Here is an 18569-nt window from a genome sequence, read left to right as displayed (position 1 = left end):
TCTGATTGACTAACTTTGTCCAGGCCTACTAGAGGCTAACTTCTTCCATGTCTGTTTGACTAACTTTGTCCAGGCCTACTAGAGGCTAACTTTTTCTTTGTCCGATAGACTAACTTTGTCCAGGCCTACTAGAGGCTAACTTCTTCCATGTCTGATTGACTAACTTTGTCCAGGCCTACTAGAGGCTAACTTTTTCTTTGTCCGATAGACTAACTTTGTCCAGGCCTACTAGAGGCTAACTTCTTCTATGTCCGATAGACTAACTTTGTCCAGGCCTACTAGAGGCTAACTTCTTCTATGTCCGATAGACTAACTTTGTCCAGGCCTACTAGAGGCTAACTTCTTCCATGTCTGATAGACTAACTTGGTCAAGGCCTACTAGGTTAACTTCTTCAAGGCCTATTGGCTTCTGCCTTCGGTTAATAGCTAGATGTCGACATCCTTTCGGAAGTCCTTGAAAATAGATTTATGTAAACGACTATGCGGGTCATTGAATGTAACAATTAAGAAAACTCCGGAAAGCAAAGCCGGCTATTGTGGTCATTGTCCCTGGTCAGTGTGCATTGATCTCTCTGTATTGAAAACCAATCCGTTACCGCATCCATTATCTACAATTCCAATGATATTCTTCTCTGCTTTTTTAAAAACTAATTTACAAAAGCCAGATCTAGTTGTCTTCTGTATTTGTGTTTGTGCATACCAGAATTGTGATATATCCATGTTGATTATGTAGAGGACTCGATTGTTAAAATAAAAATTATTTCTTTTACATTTGCGTGTATAGGCTACTGGACACTGGTCATCTCAGAGCGCTTTGGTCCAATCTCAGTTGTGGACCAGGTGGGGAGGGGTATCTAGGAGAAGGTTTTTGCGTGCTGCCTTTTTAGGCGCTCAGTAAACCTCGGGCCCCCTTCATAGGTAGCCAAGCCAAGCTAAGTTCAAGCGCACTTAACCTCTCGACGACGCTTCCCACGTTTGAAGTGACTAAGATTAGACTACTAGTGAGGAGACCCCGTACCCTTCATTATACTCTCCTCCCCTTCTTCCCTGCGTTCTTCCCAATGGTAGGCCTGTCTCAGCACTGCAACTCTACATCGAGTTGTTGTCACAGGGATGTCATGGGACGGTCCGCTGGCAAGCTGGCCAGCAGAATGTGAACAGTCCAAAAGCACAGCACTGACCACTGCCAGGACACACTGGTCAGCTTAATCTGTCCAGACTTATGTAAATCGCTCATCATTCGTAAAACGTGGGGTTTGCGTGTATAGGCTACTGGACACTGGTCATCTCGAAATGATCATTGGTCAGTGGGTCTGAGATCAATCGAAAAAGTAGTCCTGAACAAAGAACCGTGAAGTGGCAACCTATGGTCACGGGAGACCAATAGCTTGTTGCCACGTCACAGGTTTGACATACAGACCTGTGAAATAACAATGAGGTAGTGGGTTGACGTACAGACATGACATGGCAATGAGCAATTGGTCTCCACTACCCACAGATTGTGACACAGATCAGTGTTGTTGTCAACTATAACGGTTTGTCTCGATTGGTCAGCCTTAAGTGCTTTGTTTTTTAAATCTGACTAATAATAGTGTCCGGATAAATGCAAAGTGAAAACAAATGTATTCGATCTATTTCTATATTTCAAATATGAAGGATTTTTTTTTCAAACATTATATTTGTATAACATAGGGCTGAATTTCACTGCAATTAGTTGCAAATATTGATAGATAGATAGATAGATAGATAGATAGATAGATAGATAGATAGATAGATAGATAGATAGATAGATAGATAGATAGATAGATAGATAGACAGACAGACAGACAGACAGAGTGACATAAAGACAGACAGACAGACAGACAGACAGACAGATAGATAGATAGATAGATAGATAGATAAGGCCGCCTAATAAGACATTCTCTTAATCTGACCATGAAAACTTTCCGCACGAGAAGCTCTGGCTGTTAAAATGTCACGTTGAAAGAAAGCCAGACAATAAGATTATCACCAACGCCACCCAACCTCTCCCCGTCCTAATAAAAAAAAAAGTCCATAATAAATGTTTTCCAGCAGTCCCAATAAAAACACATCGCATTGAACAGAGCGACTGAGAGATGTGTAGTCAACCTCGTGTTCGTTGCAGTCAAGTAGAAACCAGGTTTATATTGAAGGCTATTTCTTTGACATCAACATACATTCAAAGAATGAGTTTTTGTTTTTGTTCTTGGGTTTAGAGAAATGTTACCTACAATTACGTAATTATGCAATGCCATTTGGAGAAAACACTAGTGCTTGAGGGATAGTATTGTTAGATGTCAAATGTCACAATTCAAATGTCACACTGCAAGTTTAAATTGTTTTAAACTGTGTATATACTACAATCTATCCATTACAATGTATACCCACTCAAATGATGAAATAATTCAGAAGTTTTCTTTCACAAATAATTTCTTTTGAAATGTTTATACATTGTCAACAAAAATGGACCACTCCTTACCTTATGAATAAAAATGGACCACTCCTTAGCTTATGATTAAAAATGGACCTATCCTTAGCTTATGAATAAAAATGGACCTATCCTTAGCTTATGAATAAAAATGGACCTATCCTTAGCTTATGAATAAAAATGGACCTATCCTTAGCTTATGAATAAAAATGGACCTATCCTTAGCTTATGAATAAAAATGGACCTATCCTTAGCTTATGAATAAAAATGGACCTATCCTTAGCTTATGAACAGTTCTGGAATCTGCTAGGTTCCTTTCATGCAAACTTGTTTCAGCCTCACAGTTGTGCCTAGGTGAACATTTCATAGAAAGGAAATGAACAATTCTTTAGAGAAACATAAACGGTCCCCTGTTGACGTGACAGAGCCCTAAGTAAACAGGTGTGACCAACTCGCATCTACTTGAAAGCAACTCCGACAGAAAATTGATTTCATCCTGGCCGATGCTTCCTTATCGTGGGCCCAGAACGAGGACCCTCACAAACCTGGTGGACGCTCTGGATGGAACATGGACTGAACTCGTACCATAAGCGCAAAAATGTGTCATTGTGAGGAAGATTTTTTTACTTAGTACATTTGGTACTTCAATCTGGAATCCTGACACCATAAATCCTCCCCAATCATACTAGATACGCATTTGTCAAAAAAAAAAGTCACAACCATATTGGCACCTAACATAAAATAATTCACATTTAGTAACTTTGACATAAAATCATCCACCCCAAAAAACATGACCTAACTTATTATGCACCTCCATTCTCTCCACAGTAAACATAAGACAAGCCACAATGTTCCCACTTGTTAGTCTGCTGATCTTACTCATTGGAGGCATCATGTGTTTCATTGGGCATTGCAATGACAACAAAAAAATATTAACCTTCGTTTCTGGTATCCTCTTTGTTTTAGCAGGTGAGTCGTTTTGTTTTAGCAGATGAGTCGTTTTGTTTTAGCAGATGAGTCGTTTTGTTTTAGCAGGTGAGTCGCTTTGTTTTAGCAGGTGAGTCGTTTTGTTTTAGCAGGTGAGTTGTTTTGTTTTAGTAGGTGAGTCGTTTTGTTTTAGCAGGTGAGTCGCTTTGTTTTAGCAGGTGAGTCGTTTTGTTTTAGCAGGTGAGTCGTTTTGTTTGAATGAAGTAGGGGGCGGGTCCTTAGGATAGAAACATTTGGGGAAGTTTCTATGGTAATATTTATAACTTGGTAAACAAAGTCTCATGCGCTCCAACGAAAGCGTAATCAGACCTATAACACAATGATAGACTACTACATGATAGACTATTACATGATAGACTATTACATGATAGACTACTACATGATAGACTATTACATGATAGACTACGACATGATAGACTATTACATGATAGACTACTACATGATAGACTATTACATGATAGACTACTACATGATAGACTATTAAATGAGAGACTACTACATGATAGACTATTACATGATAGACTACGACATGATAGACTACTACATGATAGACTACTACATGATAGACTATTAAATGATAGACTACTACATGATAGACTACGACATGATAGACTACGACATGATAGACTACGACATGATAGACTACGACATGATAGACTACGACATGATAGACTACGACATGATAGACTACGACATGATAGACTACGACATGATAGACTACGACATGATAGACTACGACATGATAGACTACGACATGATAGACTACGACATGATAGACTACTACATGATAGACTACGACATGATAGACTACGACATGATAGACTACGACATGATAGACTACGACATGATAGACTACGACATGATAGACTATGACATGATAGACTACGACATGATAGACTACGACATGATAGACTACGACATGATAGACTACGACATGATAGACTACGACATGATAGACTACGACATGATAGACTACGACATGATAGACTATTAAATGATAGACTACGACATGATAGACTATTACATGATAGACTACGACATGATAGACTACGACATGATAGACTATTACATGATAGACTACGACATGATAGACTATTACATGATAGACTACGACATGATAGACTATTACATGATAGACTACGACATGATAGACTATTACATGATAGACTACGACATGATAGACTATTACATGATAGACTACGACATGATAGACTATTACATGATAGACTACTACATGATAGACTACTACGTGATAGACTACGACATGATAGACTATTACATGATAGACTACGACATGATAGACTACGACATGATAGACTACGACATGATAGACTACGACATGATAGACTATTACATGATAGACTACGACATGATAGACTACGACATGATAGACTACGACATGATAGACTATTACATGATAGACTACGACATGATAGACTACGACATGATAGACTACGACATGATAGACTACGACATGATAGACTATTACATGATAGACTACGACATGATAGACTACGACATGATAGACTACGACATGATAGACTACTACATGATAGACTACGACATGATAGACTACGACATGATAGACTATTACATGATAGACTACGACATGATAGACTACGACATGATAGACTACGACATGATAGACTACTACATGATAGACTATTACATGATAGACTACGACATGATAGACTATTACATGATAGACTACGACATGATAGACTATTACATGATAGACTACGACATGATAGACTACTACATGATAGACTACTACGTGATAGACTACGACATGATAGACTATTACATGATAGACTACGACATGATAGACTACGACATGATAGACTACGACATGATAGACTACGACATGATAGACTACGACATGATAGACTATTACATGATAGACTACGACATGATAGACTACGACATGATAGACTACGACATGAAAGACTATTACATGATAGACTACGACATGATAGACTACGACATGATAGACTACGACATGATAGACTATTACATGATAGACTACGACATGATAGACTACGACATGATAGACTACGACATGATAGACTATTACATGATAGACTACGACATGATAGACTACGACATGATAGACTACGACATGATAGACTACGACATGATAGACTACGACATGATAGACTACGACATGATAGACTACGACATGATAGACTATTACATGATAGACTACGACATGATAGACTACGACATGATAGACTACGACATGATAGACTACGACATGATAGACTACGACATGATAGACTACGACATGATAGACTACGACATGATAGACTACGACATGATAGACTATTAAATGATAGACTACGACATGATAGACTACGACATGATAGACTACGACATGATAGACTACGACATGATAGACTACGACATGATAGACTACTACATGATAGACTACGACATGATAGACTACGACATGATAGACTACGACATGATAGACTACGACATGATAGACTACGACATGATAGACTACGACATGATAGACTATTAAATGATAGACTACGACATGATAGACTACGACATGATAGACTACGACATGATAGACTATTACATGATAGACTATTACATGATAGACTATTACATGATAGACTACGACATGATAGACTACGACATGATAGACTACTACAAGATAGACTACTACATGATAGACTACGACATGATAGACTACGACATGATAGATAGACTACTACATGATAGACTATTACATGATAGACTACTACATGATAGACTACGACATGATAGACTACTACATGATAGACTACTACATGATAGACTATTAAATGATAGACTACGACATGATAGACTACGACATGATAGACTACGACATGATAGACTACGACATGATAGACTACGACATGATAGACTATTACATGATAGACTATTACATGATAGACTATTACATGATAGACTACGACATGATAGACTACGACATGATAGACTACGACATGATAGACTACGACATGATAGACTACGACATGATAGACTACGACATGATAGACTATTACAAGATAGACTACTACATGATAGACTACGACATGATAGACTACGACATGATAGACTACGACATGATAGACTACGACATGATAGACTACGACATGATAGACTACGACATGATAGACTACGACATGATAGACTACGACATGATAGACTACGACATGATAGACTACGACATGATAGACTACGACATGATAGACTACGACATGATAGACTACGACATGATAGACTACGACATGATAGACTACGACATGATAGACTATTAAATGATAGACTACGACATGATAGACTACGACATGATAGACTACGACATGATAGACTACGACATGATAGACTACGACATGATAGACTACGACATGATAGACTACGACATGATAGACTACGACATGATAGACTACGACATGATAGACTACGACATGATAGACTACGACATGATAGACTATTATATGATAGACTATTACATGATAGACTATTACATGATAGACTACGACATGATAGACTACGACATGATAGACTACTACGTGATAGACTACGACATGATAGACTATTACAAGATAGACTACTACATGATAGACTACGACATGATAGACTACGACATGATAGATAGACTACTACATGATAGACTATTACATGATAGACTACTACATGATAGACTACGACATGATAGACTACTACATGATAGACTACTACATGATAGACTATTAAATGATAGACTACGACATGATAGACTACGACATGATAGACTACGACATGATAGACTACGACATGATAGACTATTACATGATAGACTATTACATGATAGACTATTACATGATAGACTACGACATGATAGACTACGACATGATAGACTACGACATGATAGACTACGACATGATAGACTACGACATGATAGACTACGACATGATAGACTATTACAAGATAGACTACTACATGATAGACTACGACATGATAGACTACGACATGATAGACTACGACATGATAGACTACTACATGATAGACTATTAAATGATAGACTACGACATGATAGACTACTACATGATAGACTATTAAATGATAGACTACGACATGATAGACTACTACATGATAGACTATTAAATGATAGACTACGACATGATAGACTACGACATGATAGACTACGACATGATAGACTACGACATGATAGACTACTACATGATAGACTACTACATGATAGACTACGACATGATAGACTACGACATGATAGACTACGACATGATAGACTACGACATGATAGACTACGACATGATAGACTATTACATGATAGACTACGACATGATAGACTACGACATGATAGACTACGACATGATAGACTACGACATGATAGACTACGACATGATAGACTATTACATGATAGACTACGACATGATAGACTTTTACATGATAGACTACGACATGATAGACTACGACATGATAGACTACTACATGATAGACTACGACATGATAGACTACGACATGATAGACTACGACATGATAGACTACGACATGATAGACTACGACATGATAGACTACGACATGATAGACTAATACATGTTACTTTGTCAGCCATGAAATAGTTTTAAATGTCATGAGCTTGCTTTTCACAAAGTTGTCTGAAAACAATATTGTCTTAGAATTATAAGCTTTGAGACAATCAATGATGCCACGAACCAATTATTCCTTTTATTTGACCCAAACTTCTACTTAGAAAAACTCAAGTCATTGAGAGGAAGCAATAACAAAAAAAAAAAAACACGCTTGGCATCTACTTATGTAGCTCATACTACTAATAGCGTATTTAAATTAAAATACAAAAATTAAGTTCAAATGTAATTATTTGTTATTTTGCGTTTGTATTGATTGATATTTCTATTGTAACAGAGTAAGATTACTTGCTCTAAGGTTAGGTGTTCGCTTTTTTTCCATATTATTTCTTCCAATGAAAAACTTAACTCTGTAGTCAACTCAGACTGATTGCTGTCTCATGTACTCCCCAGGTTTGTGTACGCTGGTCGGCATCATTTTATACATCGGCAGCATCACCGGAGAAGTGGGCAACAAGCCTAGGGCGTCCGTGGAGGAGCCCCGCTTTATCTACGACTACGGCTCCTCCTTCTTCATGGCCGTGGGCTCGTTCGTCTTGACCGAGCTGTCCGGCGTGTTCTCTGTCTACTTGTACATCTCCAAACACAAACATTCCCAGAGGGTCAAGCGGCTAGCCATCAAGCCGGAGCACAACGACAAGAACCACCAGGCGCCCAAGGGCGTGAGGAGGCTCCCGCGCGACAAGTCCAGGGACCGGTCTCTGTCTTGCGACAGGTCGCGGGATCCTTCCACCAGCCGGTCTGAGAGCTACTTCACCTACACGCCCATATCCGCCACCTCGCACGAGCTCTCCAACTACAACTTCACGCGCTCCGCCACCAACAACACCATCTCCACCACTGCAGAACTACACGGCCAGAACTCGTGCGGTACCGGCGGCCCGCCGGCCCCGTGCACCGTGCGGTCGGGATCGCAGCCCTCCGTTATACCGTGTATAGACATCGTGAGAAGAACCACCCCAGTTTAGTCCATGACTTTGTAGTTACACTTTGGATACATCCAGAAAGGAAGAAAGAAGTCACGAGAGAAAGAGAGTGAGAAAGTGAGTGTGAGCCAAAAAGAACAAAGAGAGGAAACACCCACACAAAGAGTACTGCAAGAGAAAGAAAAGAACAAATACACTTTGGAAAGGGAGAAAACAGACAAGCAACAAAAAATCAAGAAACGCTTCAAATGAGTTTGAGAGAATCGAAACGTTGGATAGGAACAAAAAGTATTCATGCATTTGTTTTCATGTAGCTCAGTTGGACTGTTTATTTATTTTAAAATAATTTCTAGCCAAATCATTCATTGAAAAATAACCGAGGTCATGAACTGTGTACATATATCTGTTGTGACTTATTGAGAACACAATTTGTTTTTGTGGTCATTCATCTTGTGTGTGTGTGTGTTAAAACTAGATGAATTACTAAGCACAATACTCAATGACCTTCTGGTCATGTGAATGCAAGTGTTATTGTGTGGGTGGTTGGTTAGTGTCACGTGATTGCAAGTTTAACTGTGCGATCAACTGGTTAGCGTTACATGATTGCAAGTTTAACTGTGTGGCCTGAAGGTTAGCTTTTAATGTGAAGAGTCTTGGTGAATGTGATGCTCCAATTAGTCAATCACTTCAAAAATGCACCCTCACTGACACCTGCCACAACTGTCACCCAACATTGTCACGCATTTCATTTTTTTTTGTTGCATTCGTGTTTTGGAAACGTGTCACGTGAGCATTAATGGACATTATGGACATACTCCATGGTCACTGACATTAATGACATACTCCTTTGCTATTGAAATTAATGTCCTATTCTGTGGGCATCGACATTAATAACGTACCTTCTGGCCATTAGCATTAATTACATACTCCATGGCCATTGGCATTAATTACATACTCCATGGCCATTGACATTAATTACATACTCCATGGCCATTGTATAAACTACTTGTAAAGCAATTAGATAGAGTTTTCCTACTGACTGAGAAGTGAGTCTTCTAGTTTAGTTCTTCAAACGATCTACCCGTAGCAAATATAAATTGAAATTATCTTCTTGAAGTTTTATGGTCTCTGCGAATGAGATTATTGCCTGGGCATGAGCTGTGCTCGGAACTATGGCGCCCACATAACAATTTTCACCTCTCTACGGAGTTGATGTTTGGGATCAGGGGCGTCACAGGTTCTGCCAGAGTGCTGCGTAAGGGTCACCAGCTTCTGATTTTCTTCAGGGTTGATTCACGAATCTTTTGCTTTTGTGTAGGAATATCTTCAAGGTAGTAGAGGTTTGAATTTTAAGTTTTCCTTCTCCAAAGCTAACGAGTCCCCTTCTGCCCAAAGTTTACTGGTTTAAGGTGTCAGTTTGAAAGCACCCAATATCTGAAAGACAGGAGTTGGACTGGTAGTCGGAGGCTATTTGAAAGCATTTTATAAGTACTGGAGTGCATATATCTAGTACTATTGGAGTGCATATATCTAGTACTATTGGAGTGCATATATCTAGTACTATTGGAGTGCATATATCTAGTACTATTGGAGTGCATATATCTAGTACTATTGGAGTGCATATATCTAGTACTATTGGAGTGCATATATCTAGTACTATTGGAGTGCATATATCTAGTACTATTGGAGTGCATATATCTAGTACTATTGGAGTGCATATATCTAGTACTATTGGAGTGCATATATCTAGTACTATTGGAGTGCATATATCTAGTACTATTGGAGTGCATATATCTAGTACTATTGGAGTGCATATATCTAGTACTATTGGAGTGCATATATCTAGTACTATTGGAGTGCATATATCTAGTACTATTGGAGTGCATATATCTAGTACTATTGGAGTGCATATATCTAGTACTATTGGAGTGCATATATCAAGTACTATTGGAGTACATATATCTAGTACTATTGGAGTGCATATATCTAGTACTATTTCCAGCAATAAAAACTTGATGTAATAGTCTTCTGGCTAAAAAAAAAGTGTCTTTATGATAGCACAATCTGATAGAAGTGTCTTCTTTCTTTACCTCAAATTATTACATTCAATCTTTTTGTAACTGTAAGTGTGTTTGTGTTTCAATCAGAAACGGTTAAGATAAATGCATTAATATCATAATTTCATTTCATCGCTCACTGAAGTTTTTTTTTCGATGTTAAATGATAATTTAAAAAAAAGGAAGGTAACACACTTTGTTTTTAAAGATTTTCAAGTTTCAATTGTCTACCCTGCCATTCAATAGTGTCTTCCAGTAGAAATAATTAATTCAAACGTAAGTCTTGTATATGTGCTGTTGTTTGTTTCTTTTTATCCCAATGGACCAAATCCGTCAGTATATATCTGGGAAGGAGACAACTCTAAATCATACTTGACCTCAACCTTGGACTTCTGACAAGCACAATACAAGCGGTTACCTCCCTTGAGTACGCATCATTGCAAGAACTCGAACTAAATGTGGGTTATGGCTGAGACTATCTCTGACGTCAGCTCTAGGTGTAGGTTTAGTGGAGATTAAAAGACAAACATTATGTATGTTAATATGTGTATTTATGAAAATGCCCAACATGCTATGACAATTATACTTTTATTTTATTTATTTTTTCTAAACTATAATTGTTCAATCAGTTCAGAGTCTAGTGGTCTATTGGGCGTTATAATGTCAAAGAGTGACATCATGTGATTCTTTCTGAAGTAAAATATTCACGATGGCGTTATGTGGCACTGCTGCATGTCGAACACATTTTTGTCCTCCAAGGTTGGTTAGAATTAAGTGGATTCAAAGTCACCCCTCCAATACTGGAGACCAGCCTCAACAGTCCTGACGGTAGAAATGTTGAAGGGACTTATTGGAGTTCTGCTAACAGCTGAATAATTTGTAACAGCCCATGAAATACATTCTTGGCATGATCAAAACCTTAGTACGATTAGAATACAAAGTAGATTCTATTATTATCTCAGTGCAATTAAAATCAAATTTCCAATATACTTGTGTATATCATATTGCAATCAGAATCAAAATTGTCACATATATTTCTTATCTTAGTGTACATTACGACAAGTTAAATTCACATTTCAAACATATCTCAAAATTAGGACAAGTTAAATTCACATTTCAAACATATCTCAAAATTACGACAAGTTAAATTCACATTTCAAACATATCTCAAAATTACGACAAGTTAAATTCACATTTCAAACATATCTCAAAATTACGACAAGTTAAATTCACATTTCAAACATATCTCAAAATTACGACAAGTTAAATTCACATTTCAAACATATCTCAAAATTAGGACAAGTTAAATTTACATTTCAAACATATCTCAAAATTACGACAAGTTAAATTTACATTTCAAACATATCTCAAAATTACGACAAGTTAAATTCACATTTCAAACATATCTCAAAATTAGGACAAGTTAAATTCACATTCACATATCTCAAAATTAGCATTCAGCAACGACGCTTATCAAAAGTGTTGATTTGAGTATAGTTTACCGATGTTGTGCACCTACCCTACGTTCCAAATAAATATTTAACATGAATAATCTTCCATCTTTAACCAGTTGACATTTAGTTGCATATTTGTGCTAGTACATAGCAGCATTGTAAAAATAAAAACCTTGAGAAAGACACAGAGCTGCTGAGTTTATGACAACATATTCTTGCCATTATATTTGATGGAATGAAAACCAATCTTATTAGAATGAATTCTACTATTTATATACAGAGATATCCTATGTCATTGTAAGTAAACATATTTTTATACAACTATATTTTATCAACGATCTCATGTCAGTCAATTATGTAGATTGTATTTTATGTTCATGTGTACTTTCAATTCATTCTTCTCTATAGTGTCACGTGACCTACAAGAAAAGTTTTTAGAATTTAAAAAAAGTTGACAATACAATAGCATGCTAATATAAAATTGGCATCTAATTTGTTCCCCGAGTCTCAAAAGCCTAGATCTACTACTCTCTATGTCTCTATCTCCTGCGTTTCTTCCCCAACCACCTTGATGATTGCAATGAACAACAATCGCTATGCAAAGCAAATGTCCGATACTATTCTATGAAAATGAAGTTTGATTCGGAGAATTTCATTCAATTCTCTTTTATTTATTTTTTGTTTCATTACATTTTTTGTGCTCGATTTTATGTTTCTCATCGTGACAGCTGGCTGCTGAATTTTTTTTTAAATATTTTTTTTTCATCCATTTGTGCAGTTCAACTCATTTCAAATTGTAATATTGGGAGTCAATGAAGATTTAAAATTTTACTCTAGGCAAATGTACAAATAGTGTATTGATCTACTTCAAACACTCATGGAACAAAACTGATGTGTACGTTTGAGACTTTTACTTTGTTACGTCTTTTGTTTCCCGCCAAAACTCTCTTGGTTGACTGTAACATTTCCTTTGGATTCCATAGTTTAGTGTAGACTAAGTTTAGACTTTTTTGCATATTTTTGTTTTTCCTCCATTATAAATAAACAAAAAATAATTTGTATTATATTTTCTTATTTGTTGTGTGAGAAACTTTTCATTTTACTTCAATGGCGGTAAGAATAGTCCGACAAGAACCAAGATTGAAAAAAAAAAAAAAAAGCTTATTGTGTCCAAATGTGGATGGCTGCCTGGTCGTGCGGTATGCTCGCTTTTAATGTCGTTTGGTAGTCTCGGCCCTGTCATCCCCCGTCCTTGGGGGTAGTTTGGGCTTGGATGTAGATTATTTTCAATTTTGAAGGAACATCCGAAACATTTAAAACTTTACAAATCAGAACAATAGTATATTTGCTAGACAACCAGAAGTATTTTAAGAGCATTCTCTGTCTACAAATTTTAATCACCCACCCAAAGTTACCCTCTGCCAACGCACTACTATGTGAGACTGTAGTAGTCTACGGGACATGATGGTATACTCACAAAGGTTGCTCGACGCAAGACTATGACATACTGCATTCTAGTAACAATGATTTAAATTTCTTATTTAGTCAAATACTATATGAATCTACTCTAATAATCGTAGGACTAATTAATATTAAGCCTACAAACGTTTAGCATTGTTACGCGCTTTTAAGATTTATATAGCTGCATGCTTATGTCATTAAACAATATCCTCAGTCTACCTAGAAGAGCTCTGGGGACTGAAAATTGTGAAAAGTATAGCCTTGAAATCAAAGTATCAACAAATATCGAATGTATGGGTGAAATGATTGATTGATTGATTACAAAATCAAACAAAGTCTTAGGGTTTATTAAAAGAAATTTCTGCAAATCAAATAAGAACATAAAACTATGTTATTTATATTTAACCTTGGTTAGGCCAATAATAGAATATGCATCCTCTGTTTGGGACCCCTCAACTCATGAAAACAATAAGAAACTGGAACAGACTCAAAATAGAGCAGTGCGATTCATAACAAACGAATATTCACATTTGACTAGAGCAACACATTTAGTAAAATCATTAAATCTAGAAAGCCTTCAGGAGAGAAGACTCAAAAGTAAAGTAGTAATTATACATAAAACACGGAACCATAATCTTCAAATACCAAAACAAAATCTAATAAAATACTCAGAAAGACACAAAGATAAAGGTACATTTCTTTTTCCATATGCTAGGACAAATTTGTACAAATACCCTTTATTCCTTACTGCTATTGGAGCATGGAATGGGTTGCCTGAGTCAGTCAGGAAAACCAATAACTTGATTAACATGCATAACTAGATTGACCTAGAGATTCGCGCAGGATGTAATCATCTTCTTTTTTTTTTTTTTCTCTTGAAGTAATGTTTCTATCTTTTAACATACGAAAATAAGTGCGCTACTTTGTTTCGTTACCAATAGTCTGACTCCGCGTATCTAGATCAAATAAAGAAACCAATCGTTCTACAACTGGTTTTAGCACGTGATCTGATAGGTAACAATTAAATTTTTTTTAAAAAAAGGAAAGCTTATATTATGCGTTCGTAATTGTATCAATTAGTTTGTATCAGACAGGGAGTTAAATTTGTAGTAGATCTAGTCTAGACTAACATTAATAAATATGTGCGATTAGAAATATTTTTACCAATTGTTTTTCCTTAGTGCCATTTCCTGCTTTTAACTTTCTCAACTGCTCTAGGATCCTATCACTTTCTCACTACACTAGGATCCTATCACTTTCTCACTACTCTAGGATCCTATCACTTGCCTGGACCAGTTGGGAAACAAGAGGTGGGAGGAGAGGGGAGATAAAAAAAAGAGTGTATCGATTGAAGGTACCGTGATCGCTTTTTAAATGCATTTTATACATTTAAAATATTGTACAATTTGAATTCCACGTCGAGGTGAATTGCTTAATAAAATTGAAGGTTTTATAGTTATCTATTGTTAGTTTCAATTTTTTAAGATACCACTTACTTCTCTACACAAAGTATAAAGGGGACTAATTCAACTTATGCCACCACATCTATCTAGTACAAGTTTTTTCGCTTGTTCGATACCAAACAAATTTTTTTTAAAACTTGATCCGAGATTGGGTGTGGGAGAAATAACGTGTACAAACATTTTACCAGACAGACAAAGTGGGTTGATATAAGCTTAATAAAGGCTGTGAAGGTCGTTGTCTAGGGGGTTGGATCTTAGTGGTAGAATTAGCAGAGTACAGTAGCCTACATATCCATATGAAGAATGGATGCATCATTTTCACTTCTTCTACTAGGTAGATCACATTAATGAATAAGAACTTCACTGTGACCTTACCTTCAGCTTTGTTCATCTCAAAGAATGACCATCGGTACTTTTAGACGTATTGTCTAGAAGAGACAAAAATTGACTTTTTTAAGTAACGATAGTTAGGGCTCCTACAGGCCTAGATAGAAACTTCTTTGCGATGCCCTAATGTACCCTGAGATGAACCCTAACCCTAAACGCTAAGATGTATTATATCTACCCTCAATATATATACACAGAGCTTGACAATATACAAAAATAGTCTCCCATCGGGGTCAGTGGAGGAGCCCCGGCGCCAATCTTTTTTTCCTGGTATTCTGAGCTTTTCTGATGTGTCTACAATGCAATATTGTATTTTTCTTTTAACAAAAAAAATGTGCAGCTCAAATACTAATCTGCTATTCACTGTTCTTTATTAATGGAGCCCAGCGACTGGCAAGAAAAACATCAATGTGTGAAATATTTTATTTAGTGTGGGAGGTGAGTCCTCAGTTTTCTCATGTTGTTGTTTGAGTTCTCAGTAACTGATCCCAGCAGCAAGTAGGGGGAAAAAAGATCAATATGTAAAATATTATTTTCTGTGGCGTGGCCTGAGGGAGATTCGAACTTTAAGAACTGCGCCCATCCTGTTTCGTTCATGGAACTAATCTTGATTTAGATTTTATTTGTGAGCCTCAACCCGTTCCCCGCGATATTTAGTGAGTGTAGTTTGCTTGAGTTTTTCTCAGGCCGGTGCTTGAATTCCCGTAGGTCTACTTAATTAATGGAACACATCGACTGGTTGGAAAGCAGGTCAATGTGTGAAGTATTTTATTGGGGATGGGGATATCTTCTACGCCCATGTCAATATCAAGATAATGGTCAATGTTTGAAGACAGCTATTCCAGGATGAAACATTTTAGCAGGTTACTCTTTCTTGGTGTGTTTTTATTTCATTTGATTGCGTCTATGTAGTGCGTGTGTGTGAAGATGCAAGTGTGTCAATGACCCGCTCACACCCAAGTACTCACACCGACAGGGGCTATGAGCTCACCACTTCTCCAGAGCCATCAAGGGTGAAACGAGGCCTGCACTCGGCAGATAACCTCTTCGCTCGTGTCTCAGGACGCTGCTGAAGTGATGTGTGTTCCGTCGGCCAAGTTCACCCAGTGTGAGGGCGTGTTTTTTTTAAACGTGTGAGTGTGTGTGTGTTACGTGCAGGTTACAAGATTGGTAAATAATGTGCACACATGCACACATCTTAGCTCTATCAATGTCACAATTCGTTATATATATAATATATAGGTATTGATTTTTTTAAGGTAACGTAACAAATTAAACTGATCTTATAGCTAAGAAGTAGATATTTAAATATCGTAATAAATAATGTAACTTTTAAAATTTGTATAGTAATATTAACAATAATAACAATCTTTATTATCTTTCAGGAAATTTGTCTTATAATAGTGCATTACACATAATAAAACAATTAAAGGGGCAAACGAATTATATGTTAGCATACATCAAATATATGTTCATGCGAGAGTTTTCACTGAAACTTAAGATGTAAAGTTTAATCAGAAAGTTGGATTGTATTTAGTGGTTTCATTACCAAGGAAACAAAAGATCTCGTGTGATCGGAGTATTTTCAATATTCTCTGTGATGGTTAAGAATTTACCATTGTGACTAATGGAGTGTTTTATGCTTAGATTCTTAGACTGTGTATGTGCTAAGTGATGAAACAAGACAATACGATTAGGTCACTAGGGAAACGTCCAATACCGCAGTAATGGATCTACATCCTAGAGAACAAAAGATAGGTCTTGACTTTCTGTTAATAGTATATACTAAGAGGAGGTAATCAATGTTATATGTAGTAAATCTATTAAAACCAACTGAAGACAAGAAGTTTTCTAACAAAGGAGTTCATGAAAAGTGGGCTCCCTTTTCCCGCCGTGGCCTTTTAAACTGACATATTTAAAAAAAAAAAAAAACGTTGCTAAATATTAAGATGAATCGAAAGGATTTTTTAAACATTTAACAGAAATGATAATAATAAAAAAAAAACTATGATAAACTATATACAAATGTGTGTTTCTTGCAGCTTAATACCCTTTAGAGCAGTGGTTCCCAAACTCTTTTGGCTTGTAGACACCTTGTCTTGTTTTACAGTATTCGGTAGACCCCCTGGTTAGCTAGTATTGCTGAGTAGCAATTTTACTGATTTATGAACTTCCAATGTGTTTTTTTTTGCAATGATTTCTAACGTCTTAAAGGTGAAGACTGAAAAGTAATAATACATACATGGATGGGCGTTGATCGAGATCCCACCAAGGAAAAAAAAATCCTGGCTACGCCTATAACCACATGTAAGTTAACCTCATTAAATATATGAAACAAAACTGTTAAATAAGTAATGCTTGATTCCAGTACGGCTAAATGTTTATTTAAAATTAGATCTTTGACATCCAAGAAATCCGATACAGTGTCAAACATTTTTTAAAAATAAAATAAAGCTTTTTGACGACCATCGAACTTCAGAGTGAAGAATGAGCTGATGAACTTGAGAGTAAAGAATGAGCTGATGAACTTCAGAGTGAAGAATGAGCTGATGAACTTCAGAGTGAAGAATGAGCTGATGAACTTCAGAGTGAAGAATGAGCTGATGAACTTCAGAGTGAAGAATGAGCTGATGAACTTGAGAGTGAAGAATGAGCTGATGAACTTGAGAGTGAAGAATGAGCTGATGAACTTCAGAGTGAAGAATGAGCTGATGAACTTCAGAGTGAAGAATGAGCTGATGAACTTCAGAGTGAAGAATG

General features: G+C 36.7%; 2 protein-coding genes across 12 annotated transcripts in view; both read left to right on the top strand.

The window, feature by feature from the left end:
- Window positions 1–13555, top strand: part of LOC106055551 (voltage-dependent calcium channel gamma-5 subunit-like) — a 121144-nt gene extending 107589 nt beyond the window's left edge. The window contains exons 4-5 of the mRNA XM_056019606.1: window positions 3278–3418; window positions 8455–13555. Coding sequence (XP_055875581.1) covers window positions 3278–3418; window positions 8455–9029 — 716 coding nt within the window. The 3' untranslated portion in view covers window positions 9030–13555. The remainder of the gene's footprint in view (window positions 1–3277; window positions 3419–8454) is intronic.
- Window positions 13556–16793: 3238 nt separating this feature from the next.
- The window catches only part of LOC106055573 (tolloid-like protein 1), a 41818-nt gene continuing 40042 nt past the window's right edge, over window positions 16794–18569 (top strand). For 2 of the 11 annotated variants that reach the window (XM_013211904.2, XM_056019603.1), the window contains exons 1-2: window positions 16824–16917; window positions 18024–18116. Coding sequence is in view for 1 of the 11 variants with exons in the window: in XM_056019599.1 (XP_055875574.1) it covers window positions 16887–16942 (56 nt within the window). In the remaining 10 variants the exon portion in view is untranslated. Of the gene's footprint in view, window positions 17069–18023; window positions 18117–18569 lie in introns of all 11 variants that reach the window. The other 9 variants (XM_013211895.2, XM_056019602.1, XM_056019601.1 and 6 more) reach the window with 7 other exon arrangements.

Source organism: Biomphalaria glabrata, chromosome 2 (genome assembly GCF_947242115.1).
Source record: "Biomphalaria glabrata chromosome 2, xgBioGlab47.1, whole genome shotgun sequence".
In the NCBI taxonomy this organism is placed as follows: Eukaryota; Metazoa; Mollusca; class Gastropoda; family Planorbidae; genus Biomphalaria; species Biomphalaria glabrata.
Note: the sequence above shows the minus strand (reverse complement) of the source record. Positions and strands in the feature narration are given on the sequence as shown.